The sequence below is a fragment of the Carassius carassius genome, chromosome 1, assembly GCF_963082965.1.
Source record: "Carassius carassius chromosome 1, fCarCar2.1, whole genome shotgun sequence".
NCBI lineage: Eukaryota > Metazoa > Chordata > Actinopteri > Cypriniformes > Cyprinidae > Carassius > Carassius carassius.
Genome location: NC_081755.1, coordinates 51,921,429 through 51,943,580, shown reverse-complemented (window position 1 = coordinate 51,943,580; position 22,152 = coordinate 51,921,429). Strand labels below are relative to the sequence as shown.

General features: G+C 37.6%; 1 protein-coding gene across 1 annotated transcript; it reads left to right on the top strand.

The window, feature by feature from the left end:
* The first annotated feature begins 3,499 nt into the window (after positions 1 to 3,499).
* Positions 3,500 to 20,922, top strand: LOC132160825 (gastrula zinc finger protein XlCGF57.1-like). Its single transcript, XM_059570568.1, has 2 exons — positions 3,500 to 3,968; positions 18,694 to 20,922. Exons 1-2 carry the CDS (start codon positions 3,770 to 3,772, stop codon positions 19,911 to 19,913), a joined length of 1,419 nt encoding a protein of 472 aa, XP_059426551.1. The 5' UTR covers positions 3,500 to 3,769; the 3' UTR covers positions 19,914 to 20,922.
* The last annotated feature ends 1,230 nt before the right edge of the window (positions 20,923 to 22,152 follow it).

Genomic DNA, 22,152 nt, shown 5'->3' with positions numbered 1-22,152 from the left:
GCAAAGATACAAGAGGCCGCCTTATAAACGAGTGTGTGGAGGACATTGTCATTTCGCCGTAAGGTTTTGATGGCGTAATTTCTTTATAAGGAGGGCAACACTCCAGTCCAAAAGGTGGCGCTAATGCACATAAAACGGTTTATTTTATGTATGCTTCGGCAGCCAGTGTTTATTTCTTGTATGTAAATGTAACCAACCGTAACATAGTAGAAAAGAAAAACGTGGAAGTAAAAATACTGAAATAAATACTGATCAGTGATAACATATTTTTGGTGGTTTTGTGTGCATTTTGGCGGTTTTTGAACAGTTTTTGGGCTGGAATACATCAGCTGGATCTGCCAAACAGATTTGGATGGTTGATTTTAACGTTACAACTAATGTTAAACAACAATATTATTCACAGACGCACTCTGTATTTGAGGGAGATTGATCAGTTTTTAATCATTAGTTTTATTGTATTTTTAAAAACTTTCAAATTTAGCCTACTTAGAAGCAAATTTTTTAATTTTATGTTGTGTAAAACAGGCAAATGATAGCTAATTAGCTAATGTGAATTCAATGTGCCATTGATACGTGTCCATAAACTATGTAGAAGTAACATTAGTCAAAATGTTCACACAGATAAGTATCCTACAATACTTTAAGAGGAAGAAGACAGAGGAGAACGAGTTTGTAAGTTGTATGGATAGCTACATACAGTATATTCTAAAATTCACATAGTAAAAGTACTTTAGATCAGTAAAATTAGGCCAACGGCATGTCATCAGAGTTTGGTACCAGTTCTGTGTCCTCAAACATGTTACTTTCCTAGACAGGAGATGAAGAGACCACAGAACAGGGAGAGTTAGGTCCAAGTGAGAAACAGGTAATCAGTGGTGCCCCCAGAAAATTTTAACAAGGGTGGCCAGATGAGGCCACAGTAAATCTTGGGGTGGCACACCAAAATAAAGAGAAAATAAAAATAAGGGTTTCCAATATTGACAAAAAAAATGGTATCCCTGGTATTTCTGGGATTTTATCGATAACGATAAATAGACAATAATGTCACATTAATTGTGCTGATATCTTATTTCTAATTGTGCTGACAGATGACTCCTGATCTTTTTATTTTTACCTTTACGCCATTTTTTCTAGAAGTGTGCACCATCTTTTAGGTCAAATACTTGCATTTGGGCTGTTACCAAGCAAATGCAATCAGTATCAACAAAAATGATCTTTGCAATGCAGAGAAAACAGAAGCTGCATCTGAAGTGCCATTGAGATGTTTTACACACTGTTTAATGCAGCTCTGTGGGACATGGTAACTTTAGCCTGCAGTTATAAATTAATAAATAATGTTTTGATATTTTAAAAATAAAACATTGAAAACTGATGTTCGAAATTATTTAAAAAATAAGAAGGTACTGTAAATATGAAATTAAAACCAGCAGTAGGTGGCAGTGAGTCACTGTTAATAAGTGAGTCATTGCGATTGAACCGAATCATTTAAACGGGTGATTTATTCAGGAACGAATCACTGTCATGTTGCTCAGAGACGCAAAACAGTGGCTGTGTTTGGAATGATTTTTGTTTGAACTGTTGTATAAAAACAATGTCACACTTGTAATTATGCTGACTTTTAGAGAAAAATGTAACTCTTCGTGTGATAATAACTATATGAAATTATATAAACTATATAGATCTATAAATTTTCTGCCCTATATCTTGAAAAATGTGATAATTCTAAATTTCCAGTGAAAGAACGCACTACAAATGCGTATGCGAACCAGTCTAGACCATCTAGACGTATGTGCACACTCTGTGATTTGTTTGGACGGGGGAGGGCGACGGGGGGAGGACTACTCCGGTGCTGCCAATCTGCAATCTTTTTTGGTGGCTGCAGCATGTGCTGCATTTTTATTTATTTTTTCCCCCACTTCTTAAACTATTACGAATTTACATTCTGCATTTAAATTTATAGTAGGTTACACACTGAAAATCATCCTAGGGGTGGCCACAGGGGTGGCCAGAGTTTATTCAGTGGTGGCCGTGGCCACCCCTGGCCACCCCTTGGGGGCGCCCCTGCAGGTAATGGGAATATGACAGAATGCTAATTTTTGTAGGATAAAAGAATACATGGGAACTGTGTCCAACTAATTTAACTAGTTGTTGTTATGATTACCGTATTTTCCGGACTATAAGTCACACTTATTTTCATAGTTTGGCTGGTCCTGCGACTTATAGTCAGGTGCGACTTATTTATCAAAATTAATTTGACATGAACCAAGAGAAATGAATCAAGTTAAAACGTTGCCGTCTACAGCCGCGAGAGGGCGCTCTATGCTGCTCAGTGCTCCTGCAGTCTACATGTACACTGAAAACATAGAGTGCCCTCTCGCGGCTGTAGATGGTAATGTCTTCTCTTGGTACTTTATATTTTTTATACTTTATATTTATTCTCATCAATATTTAATAAATTAGAAAACAAATGTTCATTAGAAATGAGCATTTAAGTGCTATATATATATATACCGGCTTTATATCAACCATCATCCACCCTGCTCTCTATGATTTCGGCATTTATATATATATATAAATCCTGGGAATTTCCCCCGAATCCCCCCCCCCCCTGGCATTTACTGTCCCCCCCCCCAGGTTCAAAATCGCTCCTACGCCCCTGTTTTATACCATACCTCAACAAGTTATTAATTTTGTAAGAGCTTGTGGAAGTGATTCTACTGAGGCAATATTTTTTAAAGGCAGCATGTTTATAGGAGATATTGATATTTTGAAACATAGGTGTACAAATAAACGTATTAGGAATATTATAACTGGTGAAACAGCTACTCATAAAAGCTTGTTGTGGACCAATGTATTTAGGAATATAAACTGGAAAAAGCTTGGTGTATTTGTGAAGCGTACTGTTTAAATAATAAAGTAAAAGAGGTTACATTTAAAATTTTACATGGTATATATCCAGCTAAAAGTGTGTTAGAGAGGTTTAAGTTAGAGATTGATTATTTATGTGATTTTTGCTCAATGAAAAAATAATCTATTGTCCATCTGTTTTGTAATTGTATATACACAAAAAATATTTGGGTGGATGTGGAAAATTTAATTAGAAGGAAAACAAATGTTATATTTAAATTAAATAATTTTGATATGTGTATGTATTATTCCAATGAAAATAACAATACTAATAATAATTTTAATTTTATTGTACAACTGTTTATTATTTTGGGAAAATTTCATATGAACAAGAAGAAATGGTCAGGATCAAAGCCAAATTGTATTATATTTAAGATTACTGCAAGGAAGGAAGACTTGTCATATTTTTTAAGAATATTCAGTTTTTTGATTAATCAATCAATGGTTTGTACACTCTGGCATGTTTTTATCTGTGTATTAATATGTAAATTTCTGTTTATTATTGTATATTTCTGGTTTCTGGTTAATAATAATTTTTTAAAAAGAGTCTCGTATTTTCCAATATTTTCCCCGTATTATTACCTTCCTCTCACCGCTTCACTCTCCAGTCCAGCGGGTGGCGCTAAACACATTTATTTGCCAAACACCATTATACCTCAAAGGAAGAAGGTTAGTTTCACCGCGCTCTCTGTTGTTCTATCGTGATGCTGTTAGAAATGTTTCTGTAAATAGAGAAATACAGTTTTTGAATCAGGTCAATAAATACCTGTAATATTCTGGTCCTCACAGTCGAGACTAAGTTTTGAAGCAAGCAGGAATATCTGGAGGAGTATCATCTGAACTGAGATCTGCTGCTGTGAAGATGGAGTTTGTTAAAGAAGAGAATGAAGAGAACACGAGTGAATCAGAAACCTGGAGAATAAAACACGAGGAACTAGAAACCCGGAGAATAAAACACGAGGAACCAGAAACCAGGAGAATAAAACACGAGGAACCAGAAACCTGGAGAATAAAACACGAGGAAAACGAAACCCGGAGAATAAAACACGAGGAACAAAAAGGTAGGTGTTTATTCTTCGTTCATCTTTAATGAATATTTGTGGTACAATCACAGATCCTTTATGTAAAAATAAGACCTTAACTATCATTAAAATGTCTTTAATCCATGTTTTAAAGTTCTTATGGAAATGTGGGTGAACAGACACTGAGGAGATTTAATTATTCTTTAATTGTTAATTGTCTTTAATAATTCTTTAACCATACAACTGTTGAACTCAGAGCGTGTGAGACTAAATTTGTTCTACGCTAGTATAAAACACATTTTAAGTAAGCCGCTATAGGACTTATTTTAAATCCGTTGTAAATTCACTGTAAATCACTAGCGGTTTTGCTGCAGGCTTTGCAAACAGACTTTTACTGTAAGATATATGTGACCCTGGAGCAGTAATAAGCAACACAGGTATATTTGCCAAAAATACATTGTATTGGTCAAAATGATCAATTTGTCTTTTATGCCAAGAAGTCATAAGGATATTAAGTAAAGATCATGTTCCATGAAGATATTTTGTTAATTTCCTACCATAAGTATATCAAAACTTAATTTTTGATTAGTAATATGCATTGCTAAAAACTTTATTTTGACAACTTTAAAGGTGATTTTCTCAATATTTTTAGCTGTGACTCGGCCAAATATTGTCCTATCCTAACAAACCATACATCAATGAAAGCTTATTTATTCAGCTTTATACATCTCAAAACACATGCAGCACACAGTGCATTGCCACAACACAGAAGTAAACTTGTTTAGTCTAATGTCTGATCTGTAATCAGTGGTTTCTGATGTGTAATTATAAGTTCAGTCATAGTATTCGATTAGTTGGCCGGTTATTTTTGTCCTGATTAATCAATTAATTGGATTAATAAAAAAAATATGTATATTTTCCTTTTTTATTTTATTGACAAAAACACTATTCCACACTATTCCAAAATAATGTACCCGACCCGCATTTTTAAAAAGCAGTAAATGCTCATCTTAGCGTCATTGGGCCATAGGAACGTAGGCAAAACTAACTAGGCAAAAAAAAAATAAACTCAACAAAACTTAATATATTATAATTTTGTCAAGAATTATAAAAAATCGTCAGTAAGCTCATAATTTGTACTAAAATAGTCTAGTCTGGCTATGTCTATTTGTATGTTTCTGCAAGGTCAGCAGACAGTGAGGCTCGGGTTTGTTCTGATCAGAGCTCGTGAGCGGAGAGCGCATTTCTGAATATCCTGATCCGCTCGCTCATTCCGTGGGGTCTCGCTCAACCCAGAATTGCCTGGAAAATATGCAAGGAGTCATTTTATTGTTTAGTAATAAACTGGTGTTTTCTGTGTCGCTGCCAAGATCAAGTTGACGATGCAGACTCGCCATGAACGACAGAGAGAAATGCACATTTCATATGGATTACATAATCAGAGAGTAGCCCATTTATTTTGGTTTGAATATTTTAGTTTAAAAGAAGACATTTCAATCTGTCTGTAATATATAGCCTATATTTCTCAAATCTGTGAGGCACATGCTGAGTTTAGTTCACAAGTGATCGTGCCGGCGCCTTATTACATTGTCTGCTAGGCTATATATTTGCTTCTCATTTATTAAATACGGGCAACTGATTGATATAACATTGATCAAAATTAGGATACAATTTATACAAAACGAAAATCTTTTAAACAAAACTTAATGAAGTCGTCAAAATCATGTTTTACCAAAAACATCGCTGTTGCTCCCCATGCAGTCTTCTTTGCCACCTCCATCTCTACGTCATCTTCATGCCAGTTATTCGGGCAAAAAAAGTGTAGTTCTATGTATTTTAAAAATGTGTCTAGTACTAGGACCCGACCGACCGCGACCCGAATATCATTAAAAATATTTTTGAATGACTCATAACCGCGGGTAACTGTGGGCGACCGCAGGCACCCGCTCATTTTGGATCAACCCGCGCATAACTGTTGTGTATCAATGGTAGTCAAGACTGTATTAGGCTCATTTGACCGTTCAACCGTTAAACCGAAAGTAAACATTTTGACCGATAGAAGGGGCCGTTCACATATCACGTCTTTTTTTTGTGCTTAAGTTCGTTATTTCAAATGCGGTATGCATGCTCATAATGGAAGCGATGCATGTGTGTGAACTCACTGGGCTACACACGCAGCCACACGCCTGCAGACATATTTAGCTGAGCAAGCCAAATGAAGCGAGTGAAAAGTAGGCCCATTTCGAGAGAAAGGGCAACGAAGTTACTTGCAAAATATGCTACGTGGTATTAAAATAAAGGAGTAGTGCAAGTACAATGCTGTATCACTTGAGACGCAAACATCCAGAAGTGAATGAAAGCTGCTTCCCAAAGCTGGCCACTCTAGCAAGACGTTATCTCTTTATTCCCGGGACATCTGTGCCATCGGAGAGGGTGTTTGCTCCAGACTGACCAGACATCATTACATGTTACATGTCTTAAATAAAAATTGAAAAAAATAAATTATCGCGGCCAAAAAAGTTATCAAGCTCATTTTTTTTCCGTGCGATTAATTGATTTATCGACTATTGCGACAGGCCTACACTTGACTAGCAGATTTTTTTGGAAAGAGGGGAAGTTGTGAAGAACAAATAACAATTGAGGCACTGTCAGTACATTAAATCTCTGGACCACATGGCTCTGCCTCTTTGGATTGGAGTTTAACACAATGTGGTTTGAATCCTGTCATTATTCAAACTTTGTATGGCCTTTCGTAACTTCCTTTTCTGCCCCAATGAAATTTTGATCCATTGTGTCAGACCTAATTGTTTGAACCTGACCCTTCTAGAAACAAATCTTCTCAGTGCATGGATGCATGAGTCAGTATCCAAAGAGCTAGCAATCTCAATGTAGACAGCCCTTTACGTCAGGCAGGTAAAGATGACCACATATCTCTTAATCAATGTTCTCCCTCTTTTTATTTCAAATGGGCCAAAATAATCAGTGCGTACATTTGTGAATGGGGGTTCGTCTGGCAAAAGTCTGTCACGGGGAAGGTCAGCCATGAGTTGTTTGCCTGTAATGCTGCACTGGCGTTTACAAATTGTAAACTAAGACATAATTTTTTTGATGGCCGTTTGCGCTTTTGGAATCCATGTATTGATCTTAAGATCAGATGTGAAACGTGGTGGTCCTTTGACAAAATTTCAGGATGCTTGGATTCCTCAGCCATGGCTGATCTGCTTAGTCTGCTACATACACTTAAGATTCTGTCTTGTAAAACTGGTGACAACCCATAGAGAGCGCCACTGCGTTTCACAGTTTTACCTTGCTGTAGGGCTTTGATTTCTTCAGGACACATGATTGTTTGGCTGTAGCAAATTATCTCTTTCTCGGCCTCTTTCTCAGCCTTTTCAATGTCGCTTACAATCAATGTAATACCTGACAGAGAAACTTTGAAGTTTTCCATTTCCTTTTCAAGTTCAGAATTCACTGTTGTACTGCATCTTCGAGTGTGGCACAGCTCTTTCATTTTTTCCATCAGTGTCTTCAGAATGCTTTTAAAGGGTCTGTCTGAAATAGGGATGGACGATTAATCAAAAAATAATCAAAACCGAAATTCATAACCTCTAACTGACGTAATTTTCCCATGTCGGTTATTTTGTTTTTTTAATCCTGTTAACACTTCCCCTTTAAAGGTGCCATCTGTCATATCTGGCAAAAAAAATCAAGTCATACTCCACATTCCATACCAGATGGGGGCAGTATGCCTCAATAAAGTGAATTGGTCTACTCTACAGTAACAAACGAGAAACGGCATAGTCTCTATGCTCCGCCCCTACCTTCACAACAACCCTAGAGCATAGCCGAAGCCTATAAGACAGCGGTTCTCAATTGCAGACCTCGCGCCCCACTGCTCTGCACATTTTGAACGTTTCTCTTAGAGCTTCAGACATTTGTTCTATTCGAACATAAGTGCCCTGCGACATCACAGGATATTCAGCCATGATTCCAGTTCGAAGTGAACGTAGCTATATGTTCCAATCAAAGTGCATTGAAGTGTACAGGACGTGAATTTAAATTGTATTGATTTACAGAGGTATATGATGTCACAGTTGTCCATGTTTAAAGACGCTGCACAGCACAAATCAGTGAATGAATGTTTCGATGTGAGGTAAACTTCAACAGATTTCCCCTGCTCAGAGAGTAGGGAGCAATGAACATTTGAAAAACAGTTCTTGCACGGAGTTCATTTCTAACGAGCTGATTATCTGAATCAGGTGTGTTAACAAAGAGAAACATGCAAAATATGCAGAGCAGTGGGGCGCGAGGACTGGAATTGAGAACCGCTGCTATAAGAGGCCGTTTTGCCTCCAGAGGAACGTTGGGTGATGTCAAGTGATTTTGAAACATGACATCTTCAAGCTACTCCCCTTGACCTTTACCAGTGAATATGTTCATATTCGTTTTGTTCACATTACATTGAGTTGTATATACACATTATTGGAATTAAATTAATTTGACAGACAGCATTCTGTCAACATCATTGGTCAACATCAGACAGCTGATGTTGACCAAGCTAGCGCCAACCAACGTAACCAGAGCTGCCAACTCTCAAGCATTCACCGTGAGACACACGCAATTGACTCTTTTCACACGCTTTCACGCCACACATCAATTTTCTCACGTACAGAAAAACCACGAAGCAAAGAGGACACAGAGACCAACAGACTAGACAGAGCAGGTTACTTATGATATAAAAAAATGGGTAAGTTATAGCTAGCTAATTATCAAACGCAGCTACGGTTAGCCATCGCTAACATTAGCACGTTTATAGAACAGCCTTCGATACATTTCTATGTTATAACTTCCCGAAAAAAAATACACAAACATATAAAACAAACTTCTAGCGAAATACTAACAGCATCTAACTTACCAATCCAAAAGAAATGTTGCAAGTTCGGTGTCGAACCTCATTTCTCTCAGGTCCATCAGTTGTCTCCAGCGATTGAAAGCAGTGCCGATGTTTACTCTGGTTCGGCTCCTTTTCTTATCGGATTTGATTTGTGATTCCGAGCAAGGTTGTTTCCCTGTAGCGGGTGGTGGTCTCTTGCCAAGGGCTTCAACCATCCTTCCGCTTGATTGACATCAGGTTAGATTACGCCCACAAGCCGTGCGAGTTATTCGTGTATTGCAGGTTGGCTGGTGGTTATGTTGCCCGCATACCGCCTTCCATGGCCGAAACTGGTATTACGACACCTGTCGGGCCGGGGCTAGTAATGCTACTGCTAATTAAGGTTGATATCTCTGCAGCACTATAACTTTACATTTTTTTAATGACATCATCGCCCTTATTTCTTCTCATACTTTTGATGCGTGTAGGTCATTTTTAAAATATTTTTAGCTCAATTTTTGCACATGGCACCTTTAAAAGCATACTAGCGCGTGTGTAGCCACACGACTATCTGCCCCGTCCAGTCAGTGGCATAAAAGCAAAACACGGAGGTGAACGCCGGTTCAACACTGATGGCGCGTGAGCGGTGAGCCTTGCGTCTTCACTAAACTTTGTCAGTTGTATTTGTTTTATGGTTTGGACGTTCAAGCGATTAGATGAACGGATGTGTATTCTTATATCGAGCTACCATGTTCTCGCAGCTGCATTGTGGCACGAACACTCAATATAAACAGTAGCTGTAAAGATCACGCGCTCAGAGGAACACAGAAACTAGTTGTCAGCGCTGTCCTGTGATTTATCACTAGAGTAGCTTAGAATCTCAAAACTTATTATAGCATGTTTGTGTGCAGCGCACATGAAGCACAAGCGAGTGCATAGAGAGCAGCGGTCGGCGGTCGTGCTGCGGGTTCCCGGTTTGTGTCCGTTCTCGGACTGTTCTGTGTATTTTAACTGTAAAAAAAGGTTGTTCCGAGTCGAAACTATGATACAGAAAACTACATCAGTATATCATCATAAACGCAGCCGTTTTGGTAGATGACATGCCTGAGGCCACTTGACTAGCATATTGTTTCGGAAAGAGGGGAAGTTGTGAAGAACAAATAACCATTGAGGGACTGTCAGTACATTCAATCTCTGGATCACATTGCTGCTCTGCCTCGTTGGATTGGAGTTTTACACTTTCAGTCCAGTCTTTGACCTTGTCTACAAAGTGCTTAACTGCTTGAGACTTAGGTTCAAACCAGTGTAACTGATCTACATATGACTCATCATCTGACATAAGTTCTCTGGTTGCATTATTATTGTCTTGGAATGCAAGAAAAGAGTCTTCAAGCAAAGTTTCAATTTCTCTCATTTGCCTTGTTAAATTTCCTAGCTTGGCTTTTCTCGTCCCCATCAACTGGTTAAGCCAATCCTCTTGCACTTTAGCAGTCATCTTTGGCACTCTTTTAGAGGCCGTTTTCCCTCCGTCTGTTTGCATAGTAATCAATATTTGTGTTCAAGGCACGCATTGGGATCATCACGAAAGCAGATGAGATTGCCGTCTTGTGATGCTGCGCAGGGCGCAAACATAGCGATTCCATGACGCAGCAAAGTTCAATATCCAAAGTCCAATAGTATTGCCAAAATCATGTCTGATTATGCCTGAATCAAAATTTATGCCAGACTCGAAAAAATTCGACTAATTTTCGAAGAAAATTAGTTTTCTTACAATTCTGTAGATATATAGTCCTGGATTCATTTAACATGGAAGAAAAAAATGGGTACCTACTCGTCACAAAAGTCAGTCAAAAAGGTCCATAACAAATGTGAGTTTAATCAAAACACAAAATTACAAAATCCAGTTGGTTCGTAAATCCTATGACATTGCATTTTGCAAGATGGTAAGAAAACTGTTTCTCCCTTATTTCCCTGATCGCACATATTCATCCTCGTCTAACAGCAAGTGCATGGCCATTAAAGAAACAGAACCAAAACTATTCATCAAAAACATAAGAAAATAATATTGAAACATATACATAGAAAATGCCAAAATTGGCTCTCAAAGAACGTTACAGAAGTTATACTTTACGTCATTACTTGCAAATCAACACTCTAATCAAACTGTTAATATATAAAAATTATTGACGTGTTACAGTAAATTGGCTCTTACACACAGGTAGGGTTGTAACGGTATGAGATTTTCACGGTATGATAATCGTCTCAGAAAATACCGCGTTATACGGTATTAAACAATCAAAACTTTTTTTGGGGGGGGGTTGAACTAGAGATCGCCCGATATGGGTTTTTCTATTGCCGATGTTTAGAGGTCTGGGTCAGCCGATGGCCGATATGTGCTGCCGATTTTTAGGGCCGATATCTTGAAGTTTTCCCCTTCATTTGCATGGTAAAATATCACACAAAAAATTAGTGGATGCACAACATTTCTAAACTTATCATCATTTGAGCACTGACTTGAACCATCTTTCAAATCAATCAAGTCAATCAAAAGTTTTAGAGCATTTATCAAGTAGAATTTCTCAAGTTTGTTGGAACATAAATGTAAACCTAAATATACATTTAAATAAATACAATTTTAAAAATAAAAATAAATTAAACTGAAAAATATAAAAAAATTAAATATATAAAAAATAAATAACAGTAGTGCTGCAAACACACTAGCAACCAGCAACATTTGTGTTTGCTATAAATGACACAGAACAAGTGCATTCTAATTTCAAACTTCGCAGTCTGTTCATTATTAAAATAAAGTACAGTCAATCAAACATATAAAAGGTTACACTGGCCAGTTTAAATAGACCATAGTATACCAGTCCACTCTGCTGTTATGCACGTTTTTGCTCATGTGAAGAGGATGATCTTTTCCGTATGGTTTACATTAAAAAATTTTAAAATATTATAGTTTAACATTCAGATACATTGCCAGTATAGAAACATTTGGATATGTGCAGAACGAGATGTGAGCAATAACCTCCAAATATATCTAGTCAAACCCGCGCTCGCTCATCCTCATATGGATCGGATCATTTTTCGGATCAGCAAAAAAAAAAAGTCAAGACAAATAAACATACGTTTAGTCTTTTTTATTAACATTAAATTATTAAATTAAAATATATGTAATCAACCTTAAGTGCACATGGCATAATATCTTTTTAACATAATAGCCGGACTTCTCATCTGCTGTAATGAAGTGAGCAGTTATCGTCACATAGCTCTCCGTCCCCCTGGATGTCCACCCTTCTGTCGTGAGCGCAACAGAGGATGCTCGGGATAGTTCATCCACAACTTTTTTCTTAAAGATCTGGCACAATCTTTTCGCTGAAGTGGGTGCGCGACGGGATGTCATAATGTGGCTCTACGCACCGTCACGGTTTTACACTCTAACCTCATCCTTCATCATTATATCTGACAGGGAAGCCAAAATGCGCGGGGCGTTCAAGCTCCTCTGTTCCTCCGCTCGCCATGACCACTGAGTGTGGACTGAACCTGTGCAATTTTTTTTTTTTCATAAACCAATCCGGGGGTCACATGTGTGCCGAACCGAAGATATTGATCCGAACGGATCACGGATCAATGATGATCCGTTGCACCACTACTATAGGGTCATTTGAAAACATTGCAGTTGCGTTTTAAAATACAACAACGAGCACCAAGAAACCATTTAAAGAGATGCATTCAGCGGTCTCCTTGACGGGAAACAGTCAACAAAGTAAAATGATCTCAAACGTATGGCGCGCTCTCTTCATTTTATCAAATGATCATGATCACATCTATTAATATTACAGTCCTGCTACTAGAATTTTATTCAGACTAAAACCCCTTTAATTCGGGTGAGAAAGCTTTTTTTCCAAGTAGTGTTGCACGGTGCACCGATACTTCAAAAGTATCGCGATTCTCGGAAATTAAAAACGTCACAATACCTAAATTTATTAGTATCGATACTTCAAAGAATGACTGCGTTCCAGATTTGTAAGAAACGTATTTCATGTTGGTGTGTGCAACGCACATTTCCAGTGCCTCCTTGTGGACGTCTGTGTTTTTTCTCTTCATGCACGCAGCAAAAAAGCACTACAGCGAGATGGCTGCATTAGTGGCTTTACTAAACTGATTTGTTTTTTTTTAATTGATATTATTTATCTTTTGACATTTAATCTTCAGAAACAAGAGTTCAGAAACATTGTTTAATATAATCGCTGTTCATATTTTTTATTCAAAGTTCAGAATCAAGATAAATTTATTACTCTTATGTTTCTTATGATAACTGAGATAATGCTGCTAAATTTATTCTTTCTTTACCTTGAATGTCATTGCTCCATTTTATTTTTTATATTTTGATATTTCATATTTAGTTTAAATGTTTAATATATCTGCTGTTCATATGTTCATTTATTAGTGTGTTATATGATTAGAATGTTGTCCCGGTTTTAAAATAAAGCACATCAATGATATTTGAGAATGTATTTTCCCTTTTCAGGAAAAGTAGCAAAAAAGTAGCGAAATCGCAATTCTTGACTAGTTATCGGTATCGAAACAATAATTTTGGTATCGTGGCAACACTATTTCCAAGTGGCTTTTGCACATAATAATAATACCCCTCCAGCGCATTTTGCAGCATTAAGGTTATTAATTGATCGTTAATTTAAACGACGATCGATCGTGGAAATGATCAAATATTGACATCCCTAAATAAAAATGAGTTGGATGAGAAACTGGTTATTGTCTGGATCAAACCATGCTTCCGAACAAATGTGATTCACTGTTCTGGGCAGCTCCAGGACAGCTGTCTCTCCGAGCATGTTGCTGTCTGTGGGCGGAGTAACGGAGCCCTCAATCACGCTGTAGTGTTTGTAAGAGCTGACAACTTCTCCACCCCATTTACATAGTGAAATTCTCTGACTACCTTTATCTCCCAGGACTGTTGTTGAATATTCCAAAAGTTTTGGCTTGGGGTGCTTCACATGAGGCAGCAGCAGCACACCAATAACTAGGGGCTGCCCGCCGACGTGCCTGACTTTAAATCAGCGCTACTAAACATGGATATCGGCCGATGCCGATATATTAAAAAATGACAAACATCGGCCCGATATATCGGCCGAGGGATATATCGGCCGAGGGATATATCAGTCGACCTCTAGTTTGAACAAATGTTTGAAAGTAGGGATGCAAAATATCGATTAATTCCATAATCGATTGTCGTTTAAATGAACAATCAATTTATCCATTAATTGTTAACCATAATGCTGCAAAACAGATCTATTGCAGGCAGCAGTCACTGGCATGACAGGATGTGCAAAAGCCACACACACACACAAAATGCTTTCTCACTTGAACTAAAGGGGGTTTTAGTCTGAATAAAATGCTACTAGAAGGATTATAAAATGAACAGATGTGATTAGGATTATTTTATAAAATGGAGAGAGAGCGCCATACATTTCAGATCAATTTACTTTGTTGACTTTACTATCCCGCACAGAGACCGCTGAACGCGCCTCTTTAAATGGTTTTGTGGTGCTCGATGTTGTATTTTAAAACACAATTGCAATGTTTTCAACTGACATTATGGCATTTAAAATAAAATGATCCAAAATGTAACTGTGGCGCGCGTGTGACTGCGCTATGCATAAAGTGAACCACATCCATCGGCACTGCTGCAGCAAAACACTGTTGCTCACATTAATTTCCTGCTGGATTCTGTTCTAGAAAATGCCAGATTTATAATTTTTGCGTTCCGGTAGGCCTAGCCTATTTGTTTTTAAAAATCCATTATACAATGCATTAGATCGTGACAGCACTTGCGTGCAGACGAGGACGAGCGAGGGCGGCTTTGACTAGATTTATTTGGAGATTGCTGCTCATGTCTCATTCGGCACAAATCCAAATGTTTGCATATGCGCAATGTATCTGAATGTTAAACTATTATTTATAATGTAAACTACTTACACATTTGCACATACACAGAAAAGATGATCCTCTTCATATGAGCAAAAACATCCTTGGAACAGCAGAGAGGACCGGTATACGGTCTATTTAAACTGACCAGTGTAACCTTTTAAATGTTAAGTTGACTGTATTATATTTTGATAATGAACAGACTGCGATGTAAGTTTGAATCGCTAGAATATACGTGTGCTTCAGGCTCCGACGCGATCGAAACAGCTGAGACAGAGAGAGAGAGAGAGAGAGAAAAAAAACACAGGGTTAGGAAAATGTTAGATCGTGACCATGCCTATGGATGCCGTTCGAGATATAGACTTCATCAAACTGTGTCTACCTTCAAGGACAAATAAGCATTCGTCTTTTCTATATAAAAGTATTCCCATAGGCCTACTAGTGCCAATTTTAACTCATATTTTGACGTGGGATAGAGATTAGAGATTAGAGATAACGGCTTCTGTCTCTGATGTTGTCTCCGCTGTACGTGTGGGTGGATCAAGAGAACAGTAAGTGGCCGTTCACATATTGCGTACTTTGCGCGCTCGTTTTTCCAGGCGCCTCTGCACCGCATCGAGTTAAAAACATCTCAACTTTTCATAATGCCGCAAGCGCACCGCAGGTCATGTAGCTTCCTCACCTTTCCCATAACAACGTTGAAAGCTCAGCCAAGATGAAGGAACAGCTGATCATAGCTGTATATGGATTGCCATTTTTAGATAAATCAAGTAGCAGAGCTACTGCAAGGAATTTTTAGTAGAATTTATCCATTGCTAAAATTTCCGCGTCTTCATGGAGAGAGCGGGTCATTGTTGCTTAGCAACGGCAGACGCCTGAAGAGTCCAAGTGCCAGAAGGCCTTGGGAAAAAATCAGAAAGCAGCTTGTCTAACGTTTTCCACGTGTTTTAGGCACGATATGTGAACGGCCCCTTAGGTGAAACGTTGTTGCCTAGGCACAGGTGAGATTCTGTGTTTATTTTCTCTCAATACCGTAGATAAGCAAATGTACACGGTATGATAATCATATGTTTATATCGCGGTATATCGTCATACCGGTATATCGTCACAACCCTTTCACACTTAACACCAAAAGCGTGCGCACCACCACTGATCTATATTAGTGGAGCGCACATGCTGCGCTCAGTCTCAAACAGCTTGTGAGCCTCAAAAACCAATATGAGTGGCTAACTGCACTAATACTGTCAAATACATATAAAATTGTCAAATTGCCCGTCTTGGTGAGTATCCAGTACACAGTCAATTTTGTAATGTTAAATAGTTGAGAAAGAGAACGCATGTTTTGTAGCAGTATAATGTAGAGCCCGACCGATATGGATTTTTGGGGGCCGATGCCGATATTAACTCGAAAAGAGCCGATTTATAAGCCGATATTTTGATTTTAAAAATAATCTGGATATTAGACCCATTTCCTATAAACTGCATTTACACAACATTCAATAGCAAAATATCTGCCTGTTCTATGTATGTGGGCTGTATAAACCATTTTCCAGAATGGACTATGTTAAAAAAAAGCCTTAGATTACAGTCTCAATGACTAAACAATTGCACATCAAAAGTATATATTTTTTTAATGATCAAAAAACAGTCTGGTTTTAAACATTTAACACTTTTACTTTCTTCCAGTTGAAGCTGGTTTTAACAGTCTGTGTGTTTACTGTAAATAAATTATAATACTAAAGTTAAAGTATTTGCAGAAGTAGTCCCACACTTTGCTGCTACAGCATTCACCTTTTTCAGCCATCTGTAGGCAGAAAGAGAGACGGAGAAAGAATAAGCATGTGTATTAATAATATCACCATGTATCATTACTCATGTCATCATTAGAATTATAATAATAATAAACTGGGATCTCCTACATAGGCAAAAATGAGAAATATATATTTTTTTTTTATTTGTCAAGCAATAGGTATTTACCTACTTATATTTAACAATATTATTTCAACATTTTCCTGTTATGTCTGTAAAGCTGCTTTGAAACAATATGTAAAAAAAAAAAAAAAGCGCTTGTTCAGCTCACATTTATTTACATGTCCCCTCTGGTTTAATCATTTCTGACGCACCTACTGTAGTTACTTTAACTACACTATATTTGCTCTCACAGACACATTCACAACAGACCGGTATATCTTCTCCTCTTCTCTTTGTGCAGTCTGAATCAAAACATCGTCTTACCTACTATTACCGGAAGATTACGGAATCAATTCGAAGTTGAATGGTTAACGTTAGTGTCATGAACACACCGCTGTCAATTTTGAGAAGAACCACCTTCAAACAAGTTAATAGCAAGCATTTAAGGGGCCTGCTAAAAAGGAAGCTATTAGCGTTAGAGTAACGTAACCAGCCTGAATTCACCAAATTGTTCTCTGGACCTGAGGGTAGCCTCTTCTTCCTTGCTTCTCTCTTAATTCTCATCAGCAGGACTAGCGCTATCACTCGCTTCTTACAACGGGACAGATACATGTTTGCTGCTGACCGAAAGGAGGAGGAACAGACTATGAAAGAGCTCCCGCTAAACGTTTTTAAAACTCCGCCTATGCCATAGTGCAGCGCAAATCGCGTTGTATCTGAAGGGCAACGCTGAGCCCAGCGGCAAGCGCCGTGCATACCGCGTACTGTGTGAAAGGCCCAATTTCGCGGTCATTATGTGGGAAACACACCGCAATAGAATAAGAATAAGTTAAACGCTAACGTTATAGTTTGACCTCCTATTAACGTTCGCGCTCTTCCACTGATAAACATGGTATTAGCTTTGTGGCTAATCTAATATAGCAATGCATTAGCGGCTGTAAGTGATGTTACAGAATATTTAGAAGTGATAATGATAGGACCGTTAGCTAGAACTACCACACAGTTTTTATACGCAGGGTATGAACTAAATCTACAATCATTTCACATGACGAACGACAGACTCACCGTCAAAACAGTTGATCGCTTTCTTCTGTAGTGGACTTCTGGCGCTGTTGTTAACTCTGGAGCTGCAGAGCTCCCTCTGGTGGGCACACTATGCAACACTCATAACATGAGTGAAGCATGAGACTCTGTTTCTCATGTTTCATCGGCCGTTATAAATGCCGATGCCGATTTAAATGCAATTAGCTTATATCGGCCGATAATATCGGCTGGCCGATATATCGGTCGGGCTCTAGTATAATGGTCCGTGGATAAACTCTTAAAGGGACCGCAGTCCAATATTCCTGCTGCTGTCTGTCATGTTAAGTTTTTATTCAAGAAAGAAATACTACAGAAATTAATCAAATGTAAATTATCAAATTAAATCTTTGTAGTAGTCACTGTAACAAAATAAATACAAATTAATGATTACCATTAAAGTTACAAAACATATTCAGTCAAGAGCAGAAAGTGATTTTCTTTCTCTTTTGTTAAACAGAAAAACTTTTTTAATAGCTCTCATTATTGTATTGCATTTATTTATTTTTTTCTTGTTCTATTCCAATTTTTTTAAACAAAACTTTGCACTGAAGATTATATATATATATATATATATATATATATATATAATATGCTGTCAGTTATAGCTTTTAGGGGTAAAAATCTGAATCTGCAAAAATCGGTAGATCACACTAACCTACAAATTTGACCGGAAATCAGAATCAGCCAAGAAAATTGCAATTGGTCCAGCTCTATCAAAAAACAAACCCTGTTTGCTGGAGCTGTCCATGTGTAGTGTTTCTTTACAAAATAACATTGTATTCTACTGGTCTGGCAGCATAATACAGTGTTTTTAGATATTTTCATGGATCTGTGTAAAAAAGGGACAGTTTTGACATTGTTTTAATAAGTACACACACACTTATTACACACTTTTTATTTTTCAAAGATATACAATTGATTTTCATCTTTATAATGATTTAATTTTAGGTCTGATGAAAATTAAAGAAGAAAGACGAGATACGAAAGAGGTGGAAGAGATGTATCAGGATCAGAAAGATCATGATGTCAATGGAGAAAAATCAGTGAGTTGCAGCATTAAAAAAACAGAAGTCAAACGGCCCTTCAGCTGCTCTCAGTGTGAAAAGAGTTTCACACGTAAGGGATACCTTAATACTCACATGTTAATTCATGCTGGAATAAAGCCTTTCACCTGTCCACAGTGTGGAAAGAGTTTCATGAGTAAAGGAATCCTGGGGGATCACATGTTAATCCATACTGGGATCAAGTCTTTCAGCTGCTCTCATTGTGGAAGGAGTTTTAAACATAAATCAATCCTTAAGAGGCACATGTTAATTCATACTGGTATAAAGTCATTCAGCTGCTCTCAGTGTGGAAAGACATTTACACAGAAATCAAGCCTTAAGGGTCACATGTTAATCCATACTGGGATAAAGTCTTTCAGCTGCTCTCAGTGTGGAAAGAGTTTTACACATAAATCACACCTTAGGAGGCACATGTTAATTCATGCTGGGATCAAGTCTTTCAGCTGCTCTCAGTGTGGAAAGAGTTTCACACAGAAAAGTCAACTTAAAAAACATTTGGTAACACACACTTCAGAAAAACCTTTCTCCTGCTCTCAGTGTGGAAAGAGTTTTAAAAATACTTCAATCCTTAAGAGGCACATGTTAATTCATACTGGGATAAAGTCTTTCAGCTGCTCTCAGTGTGGAAATACTTTTACACAGAACGAACACCTTAAGACTCATTTGGTAACTCACACTTCAGAAAAACCTTTCATCTGCTCTCAGTGTGGAAACACTTACACATTTAAATCAAGCCTTAAGAGGCACATGTTAATTCATACTGGGATAAAGCCTTTCTCCTGCTCTCAATGTGGAAAGACTTTTACACATAAATCAAACTTTAATAAGCACATGTTAGTTCATACTGGAATAAAGTCTTTCAGCTGCTCTCAGTGTGGAAAGAGTTTTACACAGAAATCAAACCTTAATAAGCACATGTTAGTTCATACTGGGATGAACTCTTTCAGCTGCTCTCAGTGTGGAAAGAGTTTTACACATAAATCAAACCTTAATAGGCACATGTTAGTTCATACTGGGATGAACTCTTTCAGCTGCTCTCAGTGTGGAAAGAATTTCAGACACAAAGGACAACTTAATATTCATTTGGTAACTCACTCTTCATAAAAGCCTTTCTCCTGCTTTCAGTGTGAAAAGAGTTTTACTTAAAAAGAAGAACTTATGGCTTGTTTCCACTGAGCTGTACGGTACAGTCCATTACAATTTGGCACGGGGAACCCTGATCAGACTTGTGTTTCCACTGCCAGTACTACCTTTACTTGGTAGATGTGGTGTATGCCTGAAAGTAGCGAATGACAATGAACCGCAACAATAGGCACAACTCTGCCTCTTTTTGTTGTTGATCGAATAAAACAATTTTTGTTAAATGTCAGTTTTAATGACCAATAATAGCAATTATAAAAGGATAAGTACAGCTTATAAAAAAATTCAAATTAAGTAAATAAAGTGTAGGACCTCGTTGAATAAGCAACAGCACAAGAAAATATTGCACAAGTGGCTTCTTCTGCCAATGGAATTAAAAGAGCCTATTTTCTCCCATCTGCGATCTGAACACCATTAATGGTTAAATAAAGGGGAACAATTGTCTGGAAACGAATGGCTAAAAACCTATGTCAGCATTAGGAGAAGTGATAACGTGATTCCACAACAGAGGACGTCTGTTCCAAAATACCCCTGCTCATCAGAAAACGAATCATGAGCTAATCACGTGACGTCGTCATCCTGAGACGGTTTCCTGTCAGCTGTGCTGCCATCTCCTAAAAAGGAGCTGTTTTAATTAACTCTGATCACATCATCACATCATCATCAATAATCAATGGACCACAACAAAGGGAACATACAGCGTGTCCCATGACTTGTGACTTGCTTGTGAATTTTTCTACAAACTGAACTTTTCAATAAATAATTTCAAAAGGACAACCATTGAGGAATCTGAAGGTTAAACTGTATTCACAAATAATGTTTTATATTTGTTTGATGTGTTCAAATGTAATCGTTGCAACTTCAACCAATGTTTTATTGGTTTTAGCAGATAGTGCTATTAAATGTAAGATATGGAAAGTTTAGTGTTGAACGAAAGCGCACCTTATTTGCTTAAACTTGGAGTGAATGTAATGTCCAATATGACAATATGCAGGAAGAAATTGCAATGATAGTGTTTGGAATGATTTTATACACAACACGTATCCTTTGGTGTGTTCCCAGCATAAGCTCTGCAACTGCATCCCATTGGAAGATTGCGTCATTGTTAGGGGCCAAATCCTCTTGGATAAAACCTCTATGTCTGAACTAATTCAGTGCAACGCACTTCCATCTTAGCCATGGCTTGAACTTCCTAATTTCAACATGCTGCTAGTGTTCTTGTCATCCAGAACTCAAAACTACTCTGTTGAAACTTCGTGACTGCCAAGAATCTTCAAAGTTTTGCAAACAGCAAAACTCTTCTGAAGAAATTCCGAAGTTCTACGTAATTGTAAAGAATTGTAAAGATATACTGATTTTAACGTTTGCTGGACAAACCGTTGAAGTATAAACTAATTGAATTTGGAATCAGTTCAATTAAAGCAATTCAAATCATTAGATTTGATTCTTCTTAAAAGAAAATAGCTAAAATGTCCTTTTTGGCGTTTAAATATAGCCAATCCAAAACAAATTGTATCTTGTGTTTAAAAGCAACCGAGACATCAGAGCCAGCAGAAAATGTTGGAAGGACAAGCTGAGCTAAGGCTGCTCTCGGCGGATACATGAGCACTGAGTGCCTAGTGATCGCCTGGAGCTCTGAAATCATCACAGCAAATTTTCAAATAGGTGCTATCTTTATAAATAGACAGCAGATTTCAGTTTTAAACAAGTGCATTCTTGCCTGAAAATCTCTTAAAAACACAATTAACACTAATATTTAGAAAATTATGTGGGTTTTTTGGCAGTGACGTTGTCCACAAGAACAGACCAGAATGCATATTGAGAAATGGTGGTTGTCTATGTGAATTGTAAAAATATAAAATGATAAATACACTGTAATATTGTTTTGTGTTTTTAATCACTCTGATGTAAATAAGACCAACACTCATGGACCACAGAGCGGAACGAGTGAGGGACGCCTTATCCACCTTGTATCATGCAAAAGTTATGATTCTAGTCAACCAATCAACGTTCTGCAGTAAGTTTAACTACACGACTCCACACCATCCTTCAGGAAACGCCCAAGACATCACTTCCAATGACTCCTGAACTCCAACCTATCAACAACCTACAGAAACCCCTTTCTACAGCCATGCCATACAAAAAGAATTCCCTTAAAACAAAGGCAACACAAGTACAACCTCCAGATTCTTGCTGAACTGGT